Genomic DNA, 22,065 nt, shown 5'->3' with positions numbered 1-22,065 from the left:
TGGAAGGCCATGCATATGGGGCCAAGAGACAGCTATGACAGCAGTGACCTAGTTTCTAGTGGCCAGGACCAAGAACATCATGTTACATCTCTCCTCTCTACATGTCCATACCTTGCTTAATCTTAAAGTGACAATGACCTGGTTTGCATGTGACAGCCACAGTTTATGTTCATTGTCCCTCTCTACTTTTCAAATATATCCCTATTTGGGTGATAAAAATACCCGGGTCATCTTAATTTAATCCCTTCATCTCAGAGACGTTAATCTGCAGGGCAAAGGATTGGGAATGACGAGAATGTATCACAGAGGACAATGATATTCAGGAAGAGAAGTACAGGAACCAGAAAGCTACTGATCAGAATTCTCAGTAACAAAGAAGCCAGGAGGGTAGCCACGTGAGCCATTAGTCCCACTACTGTAGAGGCTGAGAAAGGAGGATTGCTTGAGTTGGAGGCCAGCCTGGGCAACACGGTGAGACCCCACCTCAAAAAAAAAAAAAAATTCTCAGCAATAAGATGAAGGTTGAGCTGAAAACTGATACATATTTATGAACACATTCTGAAGATTCACCAGTTTGGTGGTGGTTGCTCTTGGGAAGTTAGGGGGAGATGAAGGATAATAACCGGGTCAGGAGCTTGTGGTATCTTTGATGCAGTCCTACCGTTAAGCTTCCTGTCTGAGGTTTTCCATGTTGTGTTTCACCTCTTGATGCTGTTTGAGCACTGGTGATGCTGATGTCTAATAAAAACACTTCAGAGAAAAAAAAAAAGATGGGAGATAATGGTTCTTTAGAAAAATGGAAAGGTTTACATTATTCTAGATAACTCTGCTTTTCTTTTGAAAAAGCTTAGCTAAACATCCCTGCCACTTTGCTTAGTAATCTACTCTGAAATTTAATTTTGTCAGCTATAGAAGTAAGCTTATTATGGATGTGTTTTCCCTCCACAGAGTCCTCTGGATTTATAGCTGTTATGTTTAATAATCAATTTGGCATAGCATTTATATTTTATTTAAAGTAACTTTTAGCAAGTATAAGAGCAAGCGCTACTATTGCAGAGTGTACAGAAAAATACCCACTAAAAAAGGATCATTCCATCACCCAGAGAAAAGTTAGCATTGTGATATAATTCCTTTCTACTTTTAAACACACACACACACACACACACACACACGGCGTATTTTCTCTTATTTTGTATTTATTTTTCACAGTGTTGGGGATCAAACCCAGGGCCTGTGTAAGCTAGGCAAATGATCTACCTGAGCCTTACCCCAGCCCATATCTATGTATTTTAACATTTATTCAATGAAGTGCTTAAATTATAACCTTAAGGAAGATGTTTTTAATGTTCTGGTAACAATAGGAGAAACTAATCATTTGCATAGAGATTTTTTTCTGTTTTGTTTTGGAAAAGGGTCTCACTGTGCTGACCAGGCTGGCCCCAATCCCCTGGGCGTGGCCGGTGCTCAGTGAGACCCATAAGTAAGACCTTAGGTTCAGTCCCCAGCGCTCCTCCAACCAAAAAAATTGTCGTTATAACTTTCCCAAACTCTTGGGCTCAAGTGATCCTCCAGCCTCATCCTTCCTAGTAGTGGCATTATAAAAATGCACCAGGGGCCTGGCGGCATAGCGCTTTAAAACATGAAGTTTTAGGTAACATGTTTAATGCTAATAATACCCATCTAAGGCAGAGAAGGTACTATTTCTCTTTCTGCACATGGAAAAATGGGAGCCTAGAAGCGTCCAGCGACTTGCCCAGAGACCCTGGCACCAGGAGATCCTGAGCTAGAACTCTGCCCCTTTACAATCCAAGGCTTTTTCTATATATAGCTCAGGGACTTGATCATACTCAAAGTTTCAAGCACCAAAAAATGGAATCAAATCTAAGGAACAATTGATCTAAGGAACAATAATCAATGAGCACGTGATTATTTAGCTGGGAAAAGAAAGCAAGATAGAAGAATTTTATGAATGATATTCTTTAGGTATGGATAAGAACATTTTCCAAAGAAAGAAAACCATCTTCTGAAAATAAAACAAGGGGATTGAGCTTCTTGTGAACATTTAAGTTTGGGGCAAGGTACTTTCCTAAAAGCCTTTAAACCTACAGTGTCTTATTCATTTGGAATTTAAAAATCAGTCAATCAAATCCTTAACACCTAACTAATGCCATATTTAGAATTGTCAGTGAAGCAAAAGGCATCCATACTCTCACCTGTTTTCAAAGGACTTAACCTGGAGAAATAAAACAAGGATGAAACAAATTAGGTCTAAACTATGGGGTGTGGACTCTACGCAATGAATTATTAAGGGGTAAGAACTAATGAATTGGCATTCACTGAGCATTTACTTTGTGATAACCAAGAAAAACATATATCATTAAGCATCATAGCCTAACTCAGATAAGAAAACCAGAAATGAGTCCCGTTGGATGGCAGAAAATAGGACTGCATACATTTATTCATCCATTAACGCAGCCGCTCAACATTTATTGAGCACCTACTGTATATACCACAGGCACATGTATCTACCATAGGCATCTAGAAATGAGTGGATAAATTCTTTTGAATAGAACTTAAGTCACATTAGGAAATAGTGAGCAATAAGATGGGCACGTGGGGGTGGACATGCATGCACATGCGCAGATGGCAGCAATAATAAGCCTTTTCAAAAGTTAGGCTGATTCTCTTTAGGCACAAGAGTTAATAATAGAGGAGCCCTTCAGAATTTAAATTTACTGACGAGAAAAGCTCAAAGCAAATGTTAGATGCCTTCTAATCTACTCTCCTACCCCTATCTCTGCTTGAAAAACAGGGAAATCGAGACCAGAGCCATCACAACTGGTGTAAGTTTATAAGCCAAGTTCGTAGCAGAACCGAAGGCCGTGTGTGTGTGTGTGTGTGTGTGTGTGTTTTGTTGTTGTTGTTGTTTGTTTGATTTCTTCCCACTTCTTCGCCTTATTCCATTCTGCCTCTTAAAGTTAGCTAAAATGTCTTTCCTTCCTCCCTGCTCCAGCACTAAGTTGCAGATCTTAGGTCCTCAGTAAAAGGTTGGGATTGTGATTGACGTTCAATCACTGATAGAAAAAAATACAGTTTAGAAGATGAATCTGTTCCGTGTCTCAGTTTCAGGGACGTCCTGTCTGCAAAATGCCAAAAGCCTCCATAGGCCAAGAGGACACAATTTGGAATAAATGTTTCGCAGTCACAACACTCAAGGACTGTGTCTTAAACCGAACTCTGTCACCTAACTGGCTGTGGGATTTTGTACTAACCTGTTTTTTCTAAATTAATAAAATGAAAGAGTATAGGAAGATTTCTGAAGTCAGTTTCAGTTTTATAGCTATATTTAAGTAACACTCAAGTACAATACAGATGTCAAGGGAAGTTTCTTTCTTTTTAAATTTTTTTGTAGTTATAGATGGACAGAATTTTTTTGGTATTATTTATTTATTTATTTTTGCATTATAATTGGACAGAATATTTTTATTTATTTTATCTTTCTGTGGTGCTGAGGATCGAACCCAATGCCTCACGCATGCTAGGCAAGTGCTCTACCACCAAGCCCCAGCCCCAAGTGACCCCCCAAAAGTTTTTTTCTTAATGATTTCTCAGTGTTCACCTCATTTCTATTGTAATTTGCACAAAATCAGCCATAAATTCTTTACTTTACTCTTAAACATCTGCACAACCAGAAAAATTAAAAGATGATAAGTTACAAGACCCTTCACATTCAAAGTAAAAGTGCCAAGTGGAAGCCACCGCGGTCACACGTGCTTCCTGGGGTTTGGCACTTTCTGCTACTCAGCGCCACGTATATTTGATTAGATTTTCCCAGAAGCTGGGGATGTTGTTCCATGGTACTTCCCTTGCCCAGCATGCACCAGGCCCCGGGTTCAATCCCCAGCGCCACAAAAATATAGAAAAGAAGATAGGATTCTTCTCAAAACTGTATAAACTTTCCCTAGACCTTTCTGTTTTTCGAACTCCGCTGTGAAACGTGCCTTTCTACAGCATTCCTGGATCTCATGTGGCCTCTGGTTGACTCACGTGAATCATTCACGTACGAAATGGCTACCTTTGTCCTTACCAATCGTGGGTAGCTGGAGTGGCAGTGCTGGGCACAGGGAAATCACGAAAATAAACCGTAGCACCGAAAACTGCTTTCGCCAGTGTTTGGTTATAAAATCATCCAGGTATATTTCCTTTTTTTAAAAAAAAATTTTTTTAATTGTAAATGGATCTTTTATTTTACTTATTATGCAGTGCTGAGGATGGAACCCAGGCCCTTACACATGCCAGGCAAGTGCTCCACTACTGAGCCACCACCCCAGCCCCAAAATACATATTTCTATTTCATTAAAGGAAATGCAAAATTAAAGACATCGAATTGGGATTATAGCTCAGTGATTGATTGCATGCATAGTATGCACGGAGCCCTGGGCTTCAATCCCCAGCACCAAAAAAAAAAAAAAAATACAGAGAATTAAAAATTTTGTCAAAAATTAGAATCTACCTGTCCATCAACTGCAAAGATATACAAAATATGCTATGTCCATACATGGCTTCATCTAGACAGTTCAACAGTAAGAACCAGTGAGCTCCTCGCACACGCTACAGTGTGGATAAACCCCAAAGACATAAAGTGCAAGAAAGCCAGGCTCGTGGAACCCTGTGATCTGTGACTCCATCTGTGTGCGGCGTCCAGTGAAAGCAGCAGAGCTATCGACACAGAAAAGTAGATCAGTGCTCTCCTGGGCTGGGGGGCTGCGGGGGTCGGAGGGGGGTGAAACACCGGGATTGGATGTCAATGAGCATCAGAGATCTTTCCAGGTGAACGTGTCCCAAGACCGACTTAGGGTAATGGTTGCAAAACTAGGTAACTATACCGCAGTCCATTGAATTATCCATTTGAAATGGTCAACCTTGTGAAATGTAAAATACACCCCAATAAAGCTGTTGAGAAAAGGGCTTTTTATAAAGAGCCATAGGACTTCCTGAGAATATTTATCTGCTAGATATCCGCCTCCCCCCAGCGCACAGCAAGGAGCCTCAGTTGAAACAGAAAATGACTATTTTAGTGGAACCAGGGAATGGGTCTAACTTTGACTGTGTCTCTCACTCTGTAATAACCTTAGACAAGGCTGTGGGCCCATCACTCAACCTTATTGTGCCTTAGTTTCCCCTTCTGTAAATGAACACCTCTGTGCCTCAGTTTCCCCAGCTCTACATGAAGAGGAAGTTATGAGTGAATGTTCTCTAGCATTCCCTGTACCTGTGACAGTCCCCTCCTACCATTTCTGTCTATCCCCTTCCCAATACTTTCTTCAAGGCCCCTTCCTATAGCCCGGCACATGGATGATCTGGTGAACTCTCGGTCCCCAAACTTTCTTGACCTTGATGTGTAGGGCTCTGGGGTACACTGTTCCCAGAAAGTCTGTCTGCAAGTTCCCTGCTGAACCGATTAGCATATCATTCGAGAATCTCCCAGAGGCTACGTTCTCATCGCCTGTCCCTCCCTTATGGAAGGTCTCCCACACAGCAGAGTACACTTCACCTTCAGGCGGTACATGAGGGAAACAATGGCCCATACAATGGGAATCATCTCCTGTGGGAGAACCCGGCCCATTGTTTTCTCGGCTCTGTGCCTGGCTTTGGAGCTCCCAAGAGATTTTGGCTGGTCCACCTCCACGGATTCCTAAGTAACAGTTAAGCAATCTGGCCTCCTGCCCACCCCGTCTCATTTCAATGTGTAGGATATTTGTCAATCTGCCCAGAGTTACTGTAGGCATTTTGAGCGCTTCATCTGAAAGTGTGCAATAGATAACAAAGAAAAACATAATTAGAAGGAGGACTGAGTTAAGACTCAATTTTATTTTAATTTTGTGGGGAGTAGGTGGGTGGGTGGGAGGGAAGACCCCTTATTGGAGAAGAATCGCAAAAGTTATTTCTTGTCTGTCTTCCTGTTTTAATCTTTGCTTCAGTTAAAAATGTTTCTAAATGCTTCAGATGAAAAGTCTATTAAAATGGAGCTCATGTTTGGAAATATAAAAACATAACATCTTCCTCGGGCTTGGGGTCCCTTCTGCAGAAAAGCCGCCCTGGGTATGAGGAGCAAGCTGAGCGGCTGGCATGGGGTTTAATTAGCCCACAAACCTGCCCAGGATCCTAGACTCTCTTCCCAAAGCCACAACTTCAAAAGAACCCAAGTTTGTATTCTAACTATCCTGCATCATTTAGGAATAACCACTTGCAAAAAAAATTGAAAACTCTCTTTAATGGAAATTTCTAGGTAAAACCGAAGCATTCATTATATCACTGAGGGGTTGGTTGGCAGTTGTGAATAGACAACAAAAAGAAAAAAGATTAGGTATCTGGAGAACCAGGGGCATGGGTATTGCTTGTAACTGTCAGAGGAAAACAAAACAAAACAAAACAAAGACTGAAGGTTAAATAAAATTTTTAAAAGTAACTGAGAAAACATTCTCAACAGCAGGCCAGGGAACCTGCCTGGATCCCGGCTGGACTTGGCCACCCATCCACATAAGAAATAGACCAACGGTGGAAAAGTGAATTTTATGTAGTTTGATCAAACGGTGAAGAAGCAGCTGCTTCCCTGGCTACCAGCAATGAAACTTAGGTCTGTGTTGTATGATGTGAACATTCAATGGATGTAGGAAACAGACAGGCCTAACCAAGAAAGTGTGGTATTGAAGACATCCTTTTTTTTTTTTTTAATGAAAGAGATGAAGTTAGACCTTTTGTCTTCCCTGAAGGAACTGTGTTGGGCCAGTTAGGAAGAATGTCCCACCTCTGGACTTGAGTTCTTGTTTCCTTTAGATATGCTACTTTGGATTCTAAGGTATTTGGTTTCATTAGCGATTAGACTCTCTTCTTGGGAGGCCGAAGCAGGAGGACCATGAGTTTGAGGCCAGCCTCAGCAAGTTTTAATAAACTTGTCCTTTCCTGAATCCACACTTTGAATTTCTAAAAGGAAGTGTTCCTGATTCTATCACTCAGCTGGTATCTCTATCCAAGAGAGCTGCCTTCAGGAATTAAAGCTGTGTGATTTCCCTGAAATATGCAGTCCACCCGGCGGTGAAGAGTAGAGAGAATGAAAACCAGTGGCCAGTACTACAGTATATGGCGTGCATGTAGTTGACACCAAAACAGGACTTCAGTGGCAGTGATTATTATTTACCCTTCTCTCAGGTCAACTACTTATAGCAGAGTGATTTGTTTGTATCTTGTTCCTCGTTACTAAAAAGTAGGGAAAGGGTTTGAGAACCGAAGCTCAGCCTTCCTCTTTGTTCTAGTCCTAGTTATGTGATACTGAAATGCTTTGCTTGGTGCCTCATTGTTCATCATCTAATCACAAACTGGCCTCATTGGCTTCCAAGTATGTTTCCTTTCAAACTCAGAGTTTTTATGAAGTCTAAGCAAGGTTTTATATCTTAGGACACTGAGCACAGCACCTGACAGAGTAGTTGCTCAGTAAATATGGAATCCAAATCTTAAGAGCTACTTTGTATCTTTTTCAGTCTTCTTGTTTTCACCAGTGTGGTGAAAGATCTGTTCTACAGCTGGGCGTAGTGGCTCACACTTGTAATCCCTGTGATTCAGGAGGCTGAGGCATGAGGATCAGGAGTTGGAGGCCAGCCTTGACCATGTAGGGAGGCCCCATCTCAAAATAAATTTTAAAAAAAAGGGACTCAGAGGTGGGGACTGGGGCAGTAGCTTATTCTTGTTAAAAATAAACAAATAGAGTAAAGGCATGCTGTCCGATCTACAACTATAAATAAATAAATAGTAAAAAAAAAAAAAAAAAAAACCACCTCAGAGGTAAACGTGTTTGCCTAGCATGTGTGAGGCCCTGGGTTCAATCCCCAGCACCACACACATACACACACACAAAAAAAAAATTCTATAAATTTGAATGGAGAGTCCTAGATTGGGACAGACTTTATAGTGTTGTATCTAATGAAGATTAAAGAGACAAACTTTTAGGTAATTGACCTAATATACTATTAACTGTTTGATGAACCTTAATTGAAAAGTAGTTATAAAAATATATTCTATATGGCTTATTATTTAATTGTCATCAAAATTCAGTTCATTATGCACTGATTTTAGGTTTTGTCCATACTCTGTGTATGTTTCTTTTTTCTGGAACATTTTTTATGTAGCTCCTTTTAACATAAGAGCAATAAGATTGTTGCTTGGTGACTGCTCTTTCTATTTTATTAACCAGACATCATGTATAAGATTTAAGGTTTTGATTATAAGAATTCATAATTAGTGTAATTTGAGCACTTACTCTGTTCCAGGCACCAATTTACATAAATCATCTCTAATTCTCAAAGCTCCTCTATCAGATGAGAAAACAAGAGTCTTAGCAAGATAAAGTGGCCTCCTCAAAGTGAAAATATTTTGTTTGTTTCTCTCTTTTGGTACTGTTGATTAAACCCAGGTGTGCTTTACCATTGAGCTACATCCCTAGTTTTTTATTTTTATTTTTTTTAATTTTTAAAATTTTGAGATGGGAATCTTACTGAAGCTGCTGAGGTCCTTGCTAAATTGCTGAGGCTGACCTCAAACTCATGATGCTCCTGCCTCAGCCTCCCAAGTTACTGGGATTATAGAAGTTCACCAGTGAGTCTATCGTAAATAGGGTTTTAAGTGGTAGATCTCCAACTCAAACCCAGGTCTGACTATATTAAACCAACTAAAGACAAATAAGGAAAGCTCTAGAGCCAAACATTATCACCAGGTTTTAACCCAGGGCCTTGTACATGCTCTATCGGTAAGTGCTCTACCACTGAGCTACAGGCCCAAACCTAGGTTCCATGTTGAAGTCCTCTTCCAATAATTGCTATTATTTTCTTTTCTGCTTTGAATGACCACCCAGCAATGTTCAGCTCAAAGGTACTTTTTTTTTGGTCAGAGAAATATTACCCTTTTCGCATGGTAATCTTGATTATTTTCATAAAAGCAAGGAACTATCATTAGGAAGGGAAAAAATCGCTGTTGGTATCGGGAGAACCCCAGAATACTGGGGTGACTCATGCAGAATGTATGAAATGAGGACTAATTAGTCAGCAAAACGAATTCCTGAGTCGCTGTTCCAATATCATCAAATTTTAATTACCACGACACTATTGAGTGCTTACTTTGTATCCAGACTCTGTGTTGAACTATGGCGTTTACATGGGTCATTTGTCCACATTACCTGAATCACCTCGAGGCAGATTGAATGCTTCCATACTGATAGGCTTCTACCGTGATTGCTGCCATTAAGGATAATGGATCCGAACATTGATCTGAACAATTTGGAGCTTTGAACTGCGAATCAGGAAACCTGATTCGCAGTTCAAACTCTGCTACTAATTATCTTGGTAATGCCTTGGGCAAATCATTTCATTCCTTTGGAACCCATTGACCACATATGAGAAATTAGAATATGATCGTATTAATCTCCCTGGTACTCTGTGTGAGTCGTGTGATGTCAGTAGCCTCATGTTTTCTTCAATGCAATCATGATATTGATAAATTACTTCTTCCTTTTTTTTCCACCTTGGTACCATGTATCGAACCTAGGGGTGCTCTACCACTGAGCTACATCCCCAACCCTTTTAAAAAATAATAATAATATTTTTTTTAGTTGTAGATGGACACAATACCTTTATTTTATTTATTTATTTTTAATGTGGTGCCGAGGATCGAACCCAGGGCCTCACCCGTGCTAGGCAAGCACTCTACCACTGAGCTACAGTAACCCCAGCCCCTCAACCCTTTTAATTTTGAGACAGGGTCTTGCTAAGTTGCTGAGGCTGGCCTGCAACCTGCAATCCTCCTGCCTCAGCCTCCCAAGTCACTGGGTGTACAGGCTTGTGCCACCACACCTGGCTATAAATTGCTTCTTTTACGTAAAACAAAACCTGCCATTCCCTGTCTCCTAGTTTGCTGTGGCATCTGGGGATTCCTAGTATGGTTCACCCGTGAGAGGGTGTTACTTAAGAAATGTCCATGTAAATAATCTCCAAAATTTAATTGATAAAATCTGAAGTCTGACAGAAGATACGTGCCTTAGAGGGTTAGGATTTCCCACAACATGTGTACACGTCAGTCGATAATATGGCTCGTGGTATTTTATCATGCAAGAAACCCAATTACTAGAGAATTTCAGATGTTACTTGCAAAGACACGTTAACATAGCTCAGGTAGTACGTCTTTGGTTCAAAGGTGCAGTAATTTGAAAAGCGTTTAGTTGATCCCTAGAAAGTGGTTAGACGGGTTAGGCTCTTTTTCAGGTATTACAAAAGTTAACTTTTGAAGGAAAAAAGGAAAAGAAGGAAAGTTTTCAGTTGCTTTTTCTTTTCAAGGCTTTTCATTTACTATTGGACATTATTTTTCCACATGAAAGTGCCTTATATACTGTCCCTTTGTTATTGGGTATGATAAGGACATAGTGTCTCCGCATCAGAATATGAATAAGAGTACAATATATAGCATTTCCATTAAGCTATAAATAAACCAACTTCTGACATTATTTAATATCTTAACATTAGAACCCAAAGAGAAGCCAGGCATAGTGGCACATGTCTGGAATCCCAGCTACTTGGGAGGCTGAGGCAGGAAGATCACAAGTTGGAGGCCAGCTTCAACAGTTTAGTGAGACCCTGTCTCAAAATATAAAATGAAAAAAGGGCTGATGATATACTTTGGTGATAGAATGCCCCTGGGTTCAGTCCTCAGTACCACAAAACAACAGCAACAAAGAGACCTTAAAGATTTTGCTCTTTTGTAACGAGGCCTTCTTACTCTAGAGATGAGAGAGTAGATCCAAGCAGCTGAGAATTTGTGCCGGAGACCAGATTAAAACTTACAAACTAGCCTTTCTGGTGCAATGTCAGTCAGTGTTCTTTTCCACTGCTTCAGTCTTAAACACTTTTAAAAATATTATATGTACATCTGCTGGAGTGTAGGCTTCAAGTTAGCATCATTTTATTATTTTTATTTTAAATCAAAATAATATAGTTCTTAACAAAATTACAGTTTGCTTGGAGTTGTTTTTTTGTTTTTGTTTTTGTTTTTTTGTACTGGGGATTGAACCCAGGGGTGCTTTATTACTGAACTTCATCCCCAGCTCTTTTTATTTGTTTTGAGATAGAGCCTTGATAAATTGCTGAGGCTGGCCTCCAACTTGTGATCCTCCCACCTCAGCCTCCCGAGTTGCTGGGATGACAGGTATGCGCCACTGCGCCTGGCAAAATCACAATTTTTGACAAATGAAGAATGGATTCTGCCTTTCAAAAAAAGAAATGAGGCAGATGTATTCAAATGTCTCCTCTGTCAATGGGACTGTATGGCTGGCTGTGATGGCTAGGGTAGAATTTGCATCTAGGATACAGGATTATTTGTTCTTCTCAAAGGGATGAGTCCCCTTGGCATAGTCCTCCCCTGCTGTCTCCTTCATGACTGTGAAGAAACCCTGAGCTGATGCAACTGCCCCTTGGAGATAAGGTTCCAAGCCAACTGCACTTGTGCTAGGAGAAGGCAGCTGTCCTGGGTGAGGGTAGAAGGTGGCTTAGGGTGACATGCTGGTGGTTGCTTTGGGGCCTTACAGGGAAAATGAAGTCTTGTTGGAACAAGAGGAAAATTGATGCTGTTATCAGTTGATTAGGTCTCTTTTAAGCTCCTCCTTGAATGATGCATGTGACACAGATGTGGCAATGAGCTCTTCTTTCGCCACTCTTATGATCAACAAGACCAATAAACAAGTATTTTAGTGCCAACCAGGTACTGTGCTAGGCTCTGGGGATACCAAGAGGGGGGAGCTGTTGGGGTGCTCCGGGCTCTCAGGAGCTGACGTCAGTGTTAGCAGCCCTTATATATTTCAGTGAAGCCAATTTTTAAATGAAGTTATGGCAGAAGAAAAAAAAATCTATACCTACTATTCTATACCAATGTTGGCAGAGCCTGTTTGACCCAAAAGAAACCAATCAAAGCAAGTTTAGAAATCCAAGTTCAGTGTAGAGGATAAATTCCAAGTCAGAAAAGGCAAGGTTTTCATTAACCTTTAAGACTAAGGTAATGTAAAATATATTTAATATTCTGAGCCGGGCTTGATGGTGCCACACACCTGTAACCCCAGCAACTGGGAAGGCTGAGGCAGGAGGATCGCAAGTTCAAGGCCAGCCTTGTCAACTTAGCAAGACCCTAAGCAACTTAGTGAGATCCTGTCTCAAAATAAAAAATAAAAAGGGCTGGGGATGTAACTCAGAGGTAAAGAGCCTCTGGGTTCAGTCCTTAGTATATCCCCCCCAAAAAATCTGCATTATAGGAAGATTCTTTATAAATCATTCTAACAGTGAGTAACACTAAAAATAACTTCATGGAGATAGAATACTGTGATTTTAACCTCAGGTGTTTAGGTTTTTTCTTTTTTTTGCTATTGAACCATTCACAATTTTTATGTCTCATTGTGTTTTCCCAAATGTGCTAAGATTTGGAAGTTTCTTAGTTGAGTAACGTTTAGATTCTTCTGGCCAAGGGCTGGCTCCATAAAGTAACGTCACACACGTCGCCTTCTCGGATACCAAACTGTCCTTTTTTTTTTTTCAAGTGTCACAAACGGGGAGAGCATTAAGTGGGCTTTCCCTCTCTTCCTTTTATAATCATCCCTTGTTCTCCTTCTTCGTTGTGCTGAAGCTGCAGGGTTACACCCACAGACATTCCCAGCCCAGTGTCTCCCCGGTCCCAGGAGAGAAGCCCTTCTCTTCCTCTCCACTGCACAAAGCCTCAGCAGGAGTCAAGTTCATTCTGTGCACAGCGCAGGAGAGAGGTGTTCTTTGACCGTCCCCCTCACTCTGTAAAGTGACCAAGGATGACCCTTGAAGGCGCCTCCCCTACAAGAGGTACACGCAGCCGCTCCTCTATCGAGATGCAAGGTGCTCATCCCCCATTGGGGGCACCCTAGGCAAGATCTGAGGCACCAAGAGTTTATACTGTGGCGTAATGCACCCTCCGCTCTTTGGCCTATTTCAGTACCACATCCTTCTGATTTTGACATTCTGCAGAGTGGGACACTGGGGAATAATGTGAAGACCTGGAAGGACAGGGACATTCACGTGCACGTCAGAACCATTATGAATTTTCTTGTGATCACGTACCATCCGCTGAGAGTAATGACTTCATTTAAGCAAATATATTATCCTTTTAAATTTATTTCTTTTATGAAGATGTAACTATATTATTTCTGATGCCAGCGCAGGCCAGGTGACCTTCAAAGCTAACTAAATTAAAAGATACCTCCTCTAGGTCTCTTGGGGTAATTTTGGTCTGTGCAGTTGCAGGTGAACGATTGAGGAGGATCCTCGGCCTCTCGGTGTGTTTATCTGCGAGGCCTAGAATAACACCTGGCCCTTAGTAGGTGTTTGGTGAATATCTGACCAATGAGCAGATGGATACCGGGCTGGAAACTGAAACTGTCTTCAGTATCTGGGAACAGAACAGGTGCATAAAAGAATAACAAGGCAATCTGCTCGATTCCATTTTCATCTGCTTTAACGTCCACGGGGGCAAGTTATTTCTAAAGTGACCTCGCACTTCTGTGTGGTAGGACAAAAGGTTATCAGTAACGTAAAATAGGATCAAACAATCCATGCCGTACAGCTATGTCATGAGGACCTCGCCATGTCAGATGTGTTGCCTGGCTGGTAAGCGCTGTCAAGAGTGTAAACAGTGTGTCTGGAGCCTGCTGAATGCCAGCCTCCACGCTGATCAAGAGTGTCGATTTTGTGTGTCAGCAGTTTCCACACTCCATAAAATAACAACACCGTATTCCCAGCCCCTCGCTCAAGGCTTACCACCTATTGTCAATAAATGCTGAGCTCATAAATGAATGCAATACAACAAATAAGAGAGATTTTTTTTTAATTTTTGCTTTCAAGTGAGTAACAGTCTGGCCCAGGGCAGGAAGGAATGCCAGTGTGTTAGCAGATCCGGGTGTGAGGGAATAATTAACTATTAGCAATGACTTCAATGGTTGAGTAACCGAAGCACAGAACTGCTAGAGACTTAGGAGGAAGGCCTGCCTCCCCAGGAGGTTGGCAAATTGATTGGCCTCTGAGAAGAAAAAGAGAGAAGAGAAATAACAGGAGGCAGAGAAATTCATTCCTTAAACAACGTTTGAAAAGACTGGATCCGGGTGTCGCCCAAATAGTCACAGAGACCACGATGCAACCTGAGAACCAGGCAATGCTCTTGGCCTGAGAAACGAAGATGCCCACAGAGAATTATGTGGCACAATCGAGCTACATCTTCTTCCAGGGGTGTGGGAACAAGGGGAAGACAGGCACGGAGGGGTTGCTCACCATGACCATTGGCAGTGGAAGAGGAATAACATAGCCCCCCCCCCCGCTTTTGTTTATACTGGGGATTGAACCCAGGGGTGCTTAACCACTGAGCCACATCCCCAGCCTTTTTTTAATATTTTATTTATTTCCAAACATGGAGAGGGAAGGAGAAACTCTTATTGAGAATTCAAAGGGTCTCGCTGAGTTGCTCAGGCTGGCTTTGAACTCAAGATCCTCCTGCCTCAGCCTCCCCAGCCACGATCCTCCTGCCTCAGCCTCTGAATCCCACTGGGAGTACAGGTGTGAGCAAACACAGGCACTCTTTAATGTCCCTTGAAACAGTTAACAAATTTTCCCCTTAAATGACCTCTCACTCTATCCTTATTGTGCCTGATTTATTAAAACAGGCGATGTATACCCTTGTCAGAGTAGAAGATGGCAAGGCCAATAGTAGACTGGCCTGGGCGTGGGAGTCCTGCAAACCTAGATTCTAGTTCCAGTGCCAAATGGGATATATCCCCATTTGGCTGTTTAACTTGGAGAATGTACTTTTCTCATTTCTCATTTTATTAACATTCGCTCTCTAATGGGATCCTTCTGCCAATATTGTGATCCTCCATACCCAACACGATCTTCAGAATATTTTAATAAAACTCTTCCTTTTTTTTTTTTTTCTTTTTTTGGTGCTGGGGACTGAACTCACAGCCTCATGCATGCTAACCCCACGCTCTACCACTGAACTATACTCCTAGCCCTAATCACTTTTAAAAAGTTGAAGAGCCGGGTGTGGTGGTGCCTGCCACCCATAATCTCAGCAACTCGGGAGGCTGAGGAAGGAGGATCGAAAATTCGAGGCAAGCCTCAGCAACTTAGCAAAACCCTGTCTCCAAATTTTAAAAAAAGGACTAGGGATATACCTCAGTAGTAGAGCACCCTGGGTTCAATTCCTAGTATAAAAAAAAAAAAGTTAAAGAGTCTGGAATATGAAGGCAGAAATGAGGTGACATTAGGGAATGAAGTGAGATATTGCCACTTCATAGGAAATAAGGCTGCCATTTGCTCTTTAGTCTCAAATACATCCTGGGACATTGAATGGTAGTATCTATAGGCAGAGTGGGACTTCAATTTTTGTTCTGTTCTATTAGAAAGAAGTGTATTCTTGGCCTTTGTAAATGATTTTTGGTCTGTCTCAAATTCCACCAAGAACCTTGGATTATATCACATCTGTAAGAAAGACGGCCTCGTGTCTGGATTAATTTGGCATATAAGTAAATTTCCAAACATGGGGAGGGAAGGAGAAACTCTTATGGAGGATTCAAAGTCAATGTAGATAAAAACTAATCCTCCAGAGTGATAATTACCCCCATCATTTGGACTGTCAAGAAACTTGCTTTAACTTGAATTACATTAGTTCAGGGCTTTGGGGGCTTAAAATAATGATGTAATTGCCCAACTCTCTACTTCATTGTGTGCTCTTCAGACCCGGTAAGCGTTTTCCCATCGAGCTATTGCTCCATGATTGACAGGGAAACTTACACTAGTCCCCTTGAAGAGTAAGTAGTTACTCAACATAGATTAACCAGATATATGGTTATTCCACTTGGGGAATATCAGGATGAGTGTAATTCAGAGAATTATTGCCATCAGATACACTGCCCTCTGTGGGGGCACCTTTTAACACCCACAGCTCACTGCAGTTCCACCAGGCCGTCTCTATGACAAGACCTGCTCCCACATTAGCAGTTTGGCACGGTGAATGTTTATCCTCGCCAAAAAGGGCAAAGGCCTTGAGCAAGCCAGCTTTTTCCTGATTACAAAACTGACCACAATTCCTCGCCAACTTAACAGGGCCAGTCTTTTTTTTTCTTTTTCTTCTGGTAATGCATTATTCTTTTCAGAAGGAATCTAGTTTTTTCATTATGACATAGCATTTATCATTGAACCATCAACATGACTGAAACATGACTGAAACATGACTGAAGTGGCTATAGCTGGATAAACTTTAACTTTTTTAAAAAAGCAAACCCTAACATAGAAAATCAAAACCATATCAGGCCCTCCGTCTCTCGGCCGTTTATAGTTTTCATAGAATTTGGGTAGTAGTTGCTGTCACATTGGATTTTGTAAAACAGTCAACTAAATACCTTAGACATGTAACTTTGGGGTAGCATGCTGGTAGCAGAATTTAAAATATGAGCCGGGTGTGGTGGCACACGTCTATAATCCTAGCAACTCAGGAGGCTGAGTTAGGAAGATGGCAAGTTCAAGGCCAGCCTCAGCAATTTAGTGAGGCCCTAGGCAATTTAGTGAGACCCTGTCTCTAAATTAAAAAAAAAAAAGGATGTGGCTTGGTGGTTTAGGATCCTTGAGTTCAATCCCTATTACCAAAAAAAAAAAAAATTCCGAAAGCATATCTGAAGCTATTGTCATTTGGGGTAGAGGGGAGGAATACACCCTCACACACACACACACACACACACACACACACACACTTGAGATCCAAAATATTCTTCAGATAATTGAGATTCAACCAAGGATGAACACCTAAAAGAAACTTTACCCAAATATGTTTGTCTGCTATTTCATAACCCAGAGATTTTGAAGTTTTCCACTAAGAAGCGATAGATGTGCGTTTTATTGCAATTTTTTTAGATATTTTTTATAGTTGTTGTTGGACACATGCCTTTGTTTTATTTATTTATTTTTACGTGGTGCTGAGGATTGAACCCAGCGCCTCGCACGTGCTAGGCGAGCGCTCTACCTCGGATCCCCAGCCCCAACCCATTTATTGAAATTTTAAAAAATCGATCAAATCCTGAAATGATCTCCGCTCTGATAATTCCAAGTGTTCCTGCCCCTCTCAAGACACAGAATGTGTGGGTCACTGGCGAGACAGTGTGGCAATGTTTTCCTTGTAATGTACCAAGTCTTGCCAAAGCAGCAAACATTATGACACAACATTCTGTCACAGCTGGCCCTCTCACAGGACGGTGCCAGCCGGTCCTTTCTGTGTTTATTCCGACCTCTCCCAAATATTCAGAAACTAACGTCTTGACTCATTGGTGGTATTCACATACTTCTACCATCACAAGCCTTTTCCCTTTAATGGATTGATCTCTTGCAAGAAACAGACAAAACGTCAGTGTGAATGACGGCTCATCCCCATTCCACACGGTTATGGGTGAAACTCTGGGAGATCCTCCTGTTGACCCAGAGGGCGATTCCTTCACCGGTTCACTGTCCGCAAGCACCTCACAAGGTAAAGGCGATTCCAGGTGCGGTGGCTGGGGATGCTTTGGACACTTGCTTTGGGCACTTGCGTAAGGACAAAATTGCGCAGATTGTCTGTTTTCCACTTTATCCTTATTCTGATCCTTTCATGTGTATTCTCCGATGTTTTAATGCGGAGTTTGCTACTGTAGGGTTCACTTATGAATGGATTCCAAGCCTCCACACAAACTCGTAGCCTAGTCTGCATTTTATATTTGTGTGGGGCTCTTATTTCCTGGATTTTAAGTATTAAAGGTGTATTTATACCCCAAAACAACCCTATTCACTTTTATTTCCTGAATTTACATGCGTTTCCTTCTTGGCTTATTAGAATACTGAAAGGGTCACTCCTTGCCCTTTTGATCTTGGACTTCAGATGCATCTAACAGCAGTTTTTGATCCCTCTCAGGGCATTTTTATCCCTCTCATCATTTCTCAGTTCAACTTTGAAATCTAGGTATCTGTGTGTATGTTTTTATCTCCCCTAAAGATAAAGATTGCAAGCTCCCGGAGTGTAGGAACAAGTTCTATTCTGCTTTAGATTTCTTAGGATGCTTCCTAGCCTGGTGGCAAATGTATTGGAGGAAAAAAAAAAAAAAAGATAGTGGGTACCTCAAAGAAGGTCTTCTCTTAAGCATCTCATTTTACACGTCAAGAAAATGAGGTCCCTAACAGGTTAAATGCATGCCAAGTCAATGATTAACTGTGACTCCTATTCAGATTTGTCCAATTCAAACAGAAACGTAGTTTTTCAACCTTTCTTTCTTGGCTCTTGCTAAAGGTTAAGTTCTTCATTTGTCTAGCTCCTTCTACTGGAGTTTCTCAGGACAGTTTGTTCTGTTTTGCATTGTTTCGTGTTTATTTCTGTATTTCTATTTGTTCCCTCTTTCTCTTCTCATAGAGCGCATGTGAAAACAGACGGTACCAACTAGGGGGATTCATGTTTTACAGTATAAGTGCTGAAGCATTCAAATGAAAGTCACTTCATGATCGACATGGATGGCTTCTTAATCTTGTGATTTTTCTAGAAGCCTGAACCATAGGGATCACAATTTTTAAAAAAAAAAAAATGGAACGTTTTAAGAATTGAGGGGAAAAAAGTCTCCTGAAGTAGTATTTTATTTTATTATGAGTTTGTGTGTGTGTGTGTGTGGTATTGGAGCCAGAACTTGGGGCCCCTCGTGCTCTGCCAGTGACTGTGCCTCCTTCTCACTCACTCATTTGATTCATTTCTGTCATCTGAGGCTCTTAAATAGGATTTTAGTTCCATGACATTCTATTAAAAAGCCTTCTTCTATTTTTCTGTAAGCCATAAAAATTATTGCTATCTTCCTTTAGTTATTCATTTTAGCCTGCCTCAGGGCAGAATGTCCTGGATGTGTTGTGAAGTAACAGTTCTGAGTCAAAATTTGATAGTTTTGTCTCTTTGGGAAGAATATGTTTAGAATGCAGTGCAATAAATATTTTAGCTTAACCGGGGGCGCAAGTCCTGTTTGTGGCAAGGGGTGATTATGTGATTCCAGCTAGTTTTCATTCTGTGCTAATCTCTGTTTTTAATGCCCTGAGCATAATATTCTTTGAGTCTCAAATCCCTCCAAAAGAATAATCCAGTTGTGGCCCATGGGGTTGGGGTGTGGCTCAGTGGTAGAGCACTTGCCTAGCATGTGTGAGGCACTGGGTTGGATCCTCAGCACCACATATAAACAAACAAACAAACAAATAAATAAATAAATAAATTTTAAAAAACAATTTAAAAAAGTTAAAAAAAAATCCAGCACTTTTCTTCTTAATCAACATGGTGCAGAATTATTTGTCGGGCACTGTGGAGTGCACCAGAGGTCCCAGCTACTCAGAAGGGTGAGGTGGAAGGATCCCTTGAGCCCAAGAGTTTGAGAACAGCCTGAGAAACACAGCAAAGACACCCTCCACTTCCCTTCAAAACAAAACAAAATAGAATTATTAGCAGGATAAAACATTTTACATCAGCCATTTAATTCTTGTCTTACGTGGCTTCTGACTACCACTTATTCAGAAGTATTTTTTCTGTTAAAATTTCGAGATCCTACATTTGTTACTTCTGTTGCGTTTTCTGAATGATCACCAAATATCCTGCTCCTGCCAAAACAAGCAGATAAACTTGAAAATAAATCGGGTATAGGATCATCGGTTATCTGAGGTCACCGTGCATGAAGCTTGTGGATTTGGCTTCAGTGGAGTTAGGAGCTCCTTCTTCCTCGCCGTGGAGCAAAAGGAATTGTGGGTTGCGGGGCGCTGGGAACTGCTACTGAAGGAGAAGTGACACTTTTACTGTGAGTGACCCAGAGGTCCAGTTATATTGGTCCTATCCACAAGAATTAAGATCTCCACGACGCTCAGAGGGGACTGCCACAACTTTTCCAAGGCCCCCTTCTTCCTGCGGCCCCTTTAGGTTACTCCCCTTTCTTTGTTCACCAAGAGCTCTGTGTGCAACCCCAAGTAACCCCACGCTGGCTCCGAAACCATTTCCACCAGAAGAAATTGCCAAGATCCAAGGGAAGCTTCCACAAGCTCAGGCTCACTGTGCCTCCCACTTCCAGTGCCAGACCTGGTCCTGTGTGAATTCTATCATTTTAAGCTGTTGCACCAGAGCATCGAGAGATGATGACACACTTGTCCTTTGGAGGGAATTGAGCAATGCAAATATGCCTCAGAGACATGATAAATGCTGCAATCCTCAATCCTTCGAAACGAGTCTCTCTCCCGAGATAGGAGCGAGTGATTGATTGCACGCCGTTTTTATTGAAGGATACTTAAACTGTGTCTGCATGACTCCAGGCGACTCAGAAACATCTAGACAGTGGACCCAAATGTGCCTCTTTTCAGAAGTTCAGAGGGACCCATGCTGTACTTGGAAATGTAAGGACCAATCCCATTTGGGACACTGACAAGCTGCTTGAATGTGACCAAGTCCTTTGTCCTCTCTGGCCCCTCTGTGTCCACATGTTTTAACAGAAACGACAGGATTATCGTGAGGACTGAGCGATAGAATATTTGCAAAAGCAGATCTCACGTCCTATATGGAGTTTCATTGCAGTCGCATTAATCGCTCTGGAGAATCAAATAAATTTAAAGCCTTTCACAGAATATGGAAAAACAGAGCTGTCCTCATCAAACCAAAATGAGTCGGCGTGCCAAGGCAAACGCTCCACCACTGAGCTACCCTCCCAGCCCTGATTTGTTTTAAGATGGAGAAATGGCCTCCCCCACTGCCATTAACATTTGTCTCTGAAGAAATTGACTTGCCAAAGGTTGAAATCATTCTAGGGGCTTAAGTGAGAGCAACGATTGCATGTTTTCTTCTCAGACACGTGGGAAAACTGTCTTGAGTTTTAATCATCTCTATACGGTGAAGAGGCAGTCCAGGAAAGATTTAAGCTCTGAATTTCATAATCTCCCCTGAAATGACCCGTCAGAGGACTGGGATTGCAGCTCAGTGGTAGAGGACTCGCCCAGCGTCCACAAGGCTCAGGGTTCCGTCTCCAAAACCACAAAAGAAAAAAAAAATCAAGGTTTTTAAAAAAATCATTTTACTCTTGCCCATATTAACTTTTTTTTTCTTAGTGTGCCTGTAATTTTATCATCTATTTATTGATTTAAATTCAAGTTCTTTCTTGAACTTCAGGACTCAGTAGATTTCTAGACTAAGAATCTCCTCCCTGTTTTTTTTTTTTAAAAAAAAACTGTCATTTCTCTAATACTTTCTCCCAAAATTATGAATTGTAGTATAAGAAACAGTTGAAAGAAATGGCAGTTACGACAGACGAATACAAGATAACACAGGATTATTTTTTAGACCTTATCACACAACCTGGCCTTGGAAAGTCCTGGGCAATAGTCATCCATTTAAAGTGTTAATTGCGCTGTAAAACATGAGTCTTTAAATGAAAATGATTTTTATAGCTCTAATAGAGATGGTGTGACAGATGCTGTTTTTGTGAGCATTCTCAATTTCATCTTCAACCCGGAGAAATCACCCCAGGGGAAATTCACACCTCACCCTGGTTCTTCCTTAGGCACATATTCCTTGGATCTGACAAAATATGAACAAAGTGAATTTCTTCACTGTCTTAGAGCAACAGAACTGTCCCAAAGCTGCTCCTGTAGCTTCCTGTGGACACACTTCAAATGCACGCTGGTGTTGTCCAGTCAGTGCCCCATATCCATCTCCTCGGGTTGGTGAAAATGTATGTGATAATGAATTGGACTCATTTGAATAGAACTAAGTTTCTATAAACTTCAACAACGTTACATTTTTTTCTGTTTCTCTCCTTTTTATTTTTCTTCTGCAAATGCTGTTTTGCACCTGTCACTAATTTAGAGACACCGAAATTACACCTGTAACTGATGGTAGTGGCAATCCAGCACTTATAACCTCAGATTTATGATCACATGGCTATTGGAG

At 41.3% G+C, this 22,065-nt stretch overlaps 1 protein-coding gene across 3 annotated transcripts in view; it reads left to right on the top strand.

Annotated features, from left to right (window-relative positions):
- The window catches only part of Pparg (peroxisome proliferator activated receptor gamma), a 138,378-nt gene that overhangs the window by 47,172 nt on the left and 69,141 nt on the right, over nt 1-22,065 (top strand). Inside the window, exon 1 of one of the 3 annotated variants that reach the window (XM_046425444.2) lies at nt 17,331-17,613. The exons of the other annotated variants lie outside the window; for them this stretch is intronic. Within the exon in view, the coding sequence (XP_046281400.1) occupies nt 17,532-17,613 (82 nt within the window). The 5' untranslated portion in view covers nt 17,331-17,531. Of the gene's footprint in view, nt 1-17,330; nt 17,614-22,065 lie in introns of those variants that run through there. 3 annotated transcript variants of the gene reach the window in all.

The sequence above is a fragment of the Marmota monax genome, unplaced genomic scaffold, assembly GCF_021218885.2.
Source record: "Marmota monax isolate L192 unplaced genomic scaffold, Marmota_monax_Labrador192_F-V1.1 WCK01_AAM20220418_F8-fsc00028, whole genome shotgun sequence".
Classification (NCBI taxonomy): Eukaryota; Metazoa; Chordata; class Mammalia; order Rodentia; family Sciuridae; genus Marmota; species Marmota monax.
Note: the sequence above shows the minus strand (reverse complement) of the source record. Positions and strands in the feature narration are given on the sequence as shown.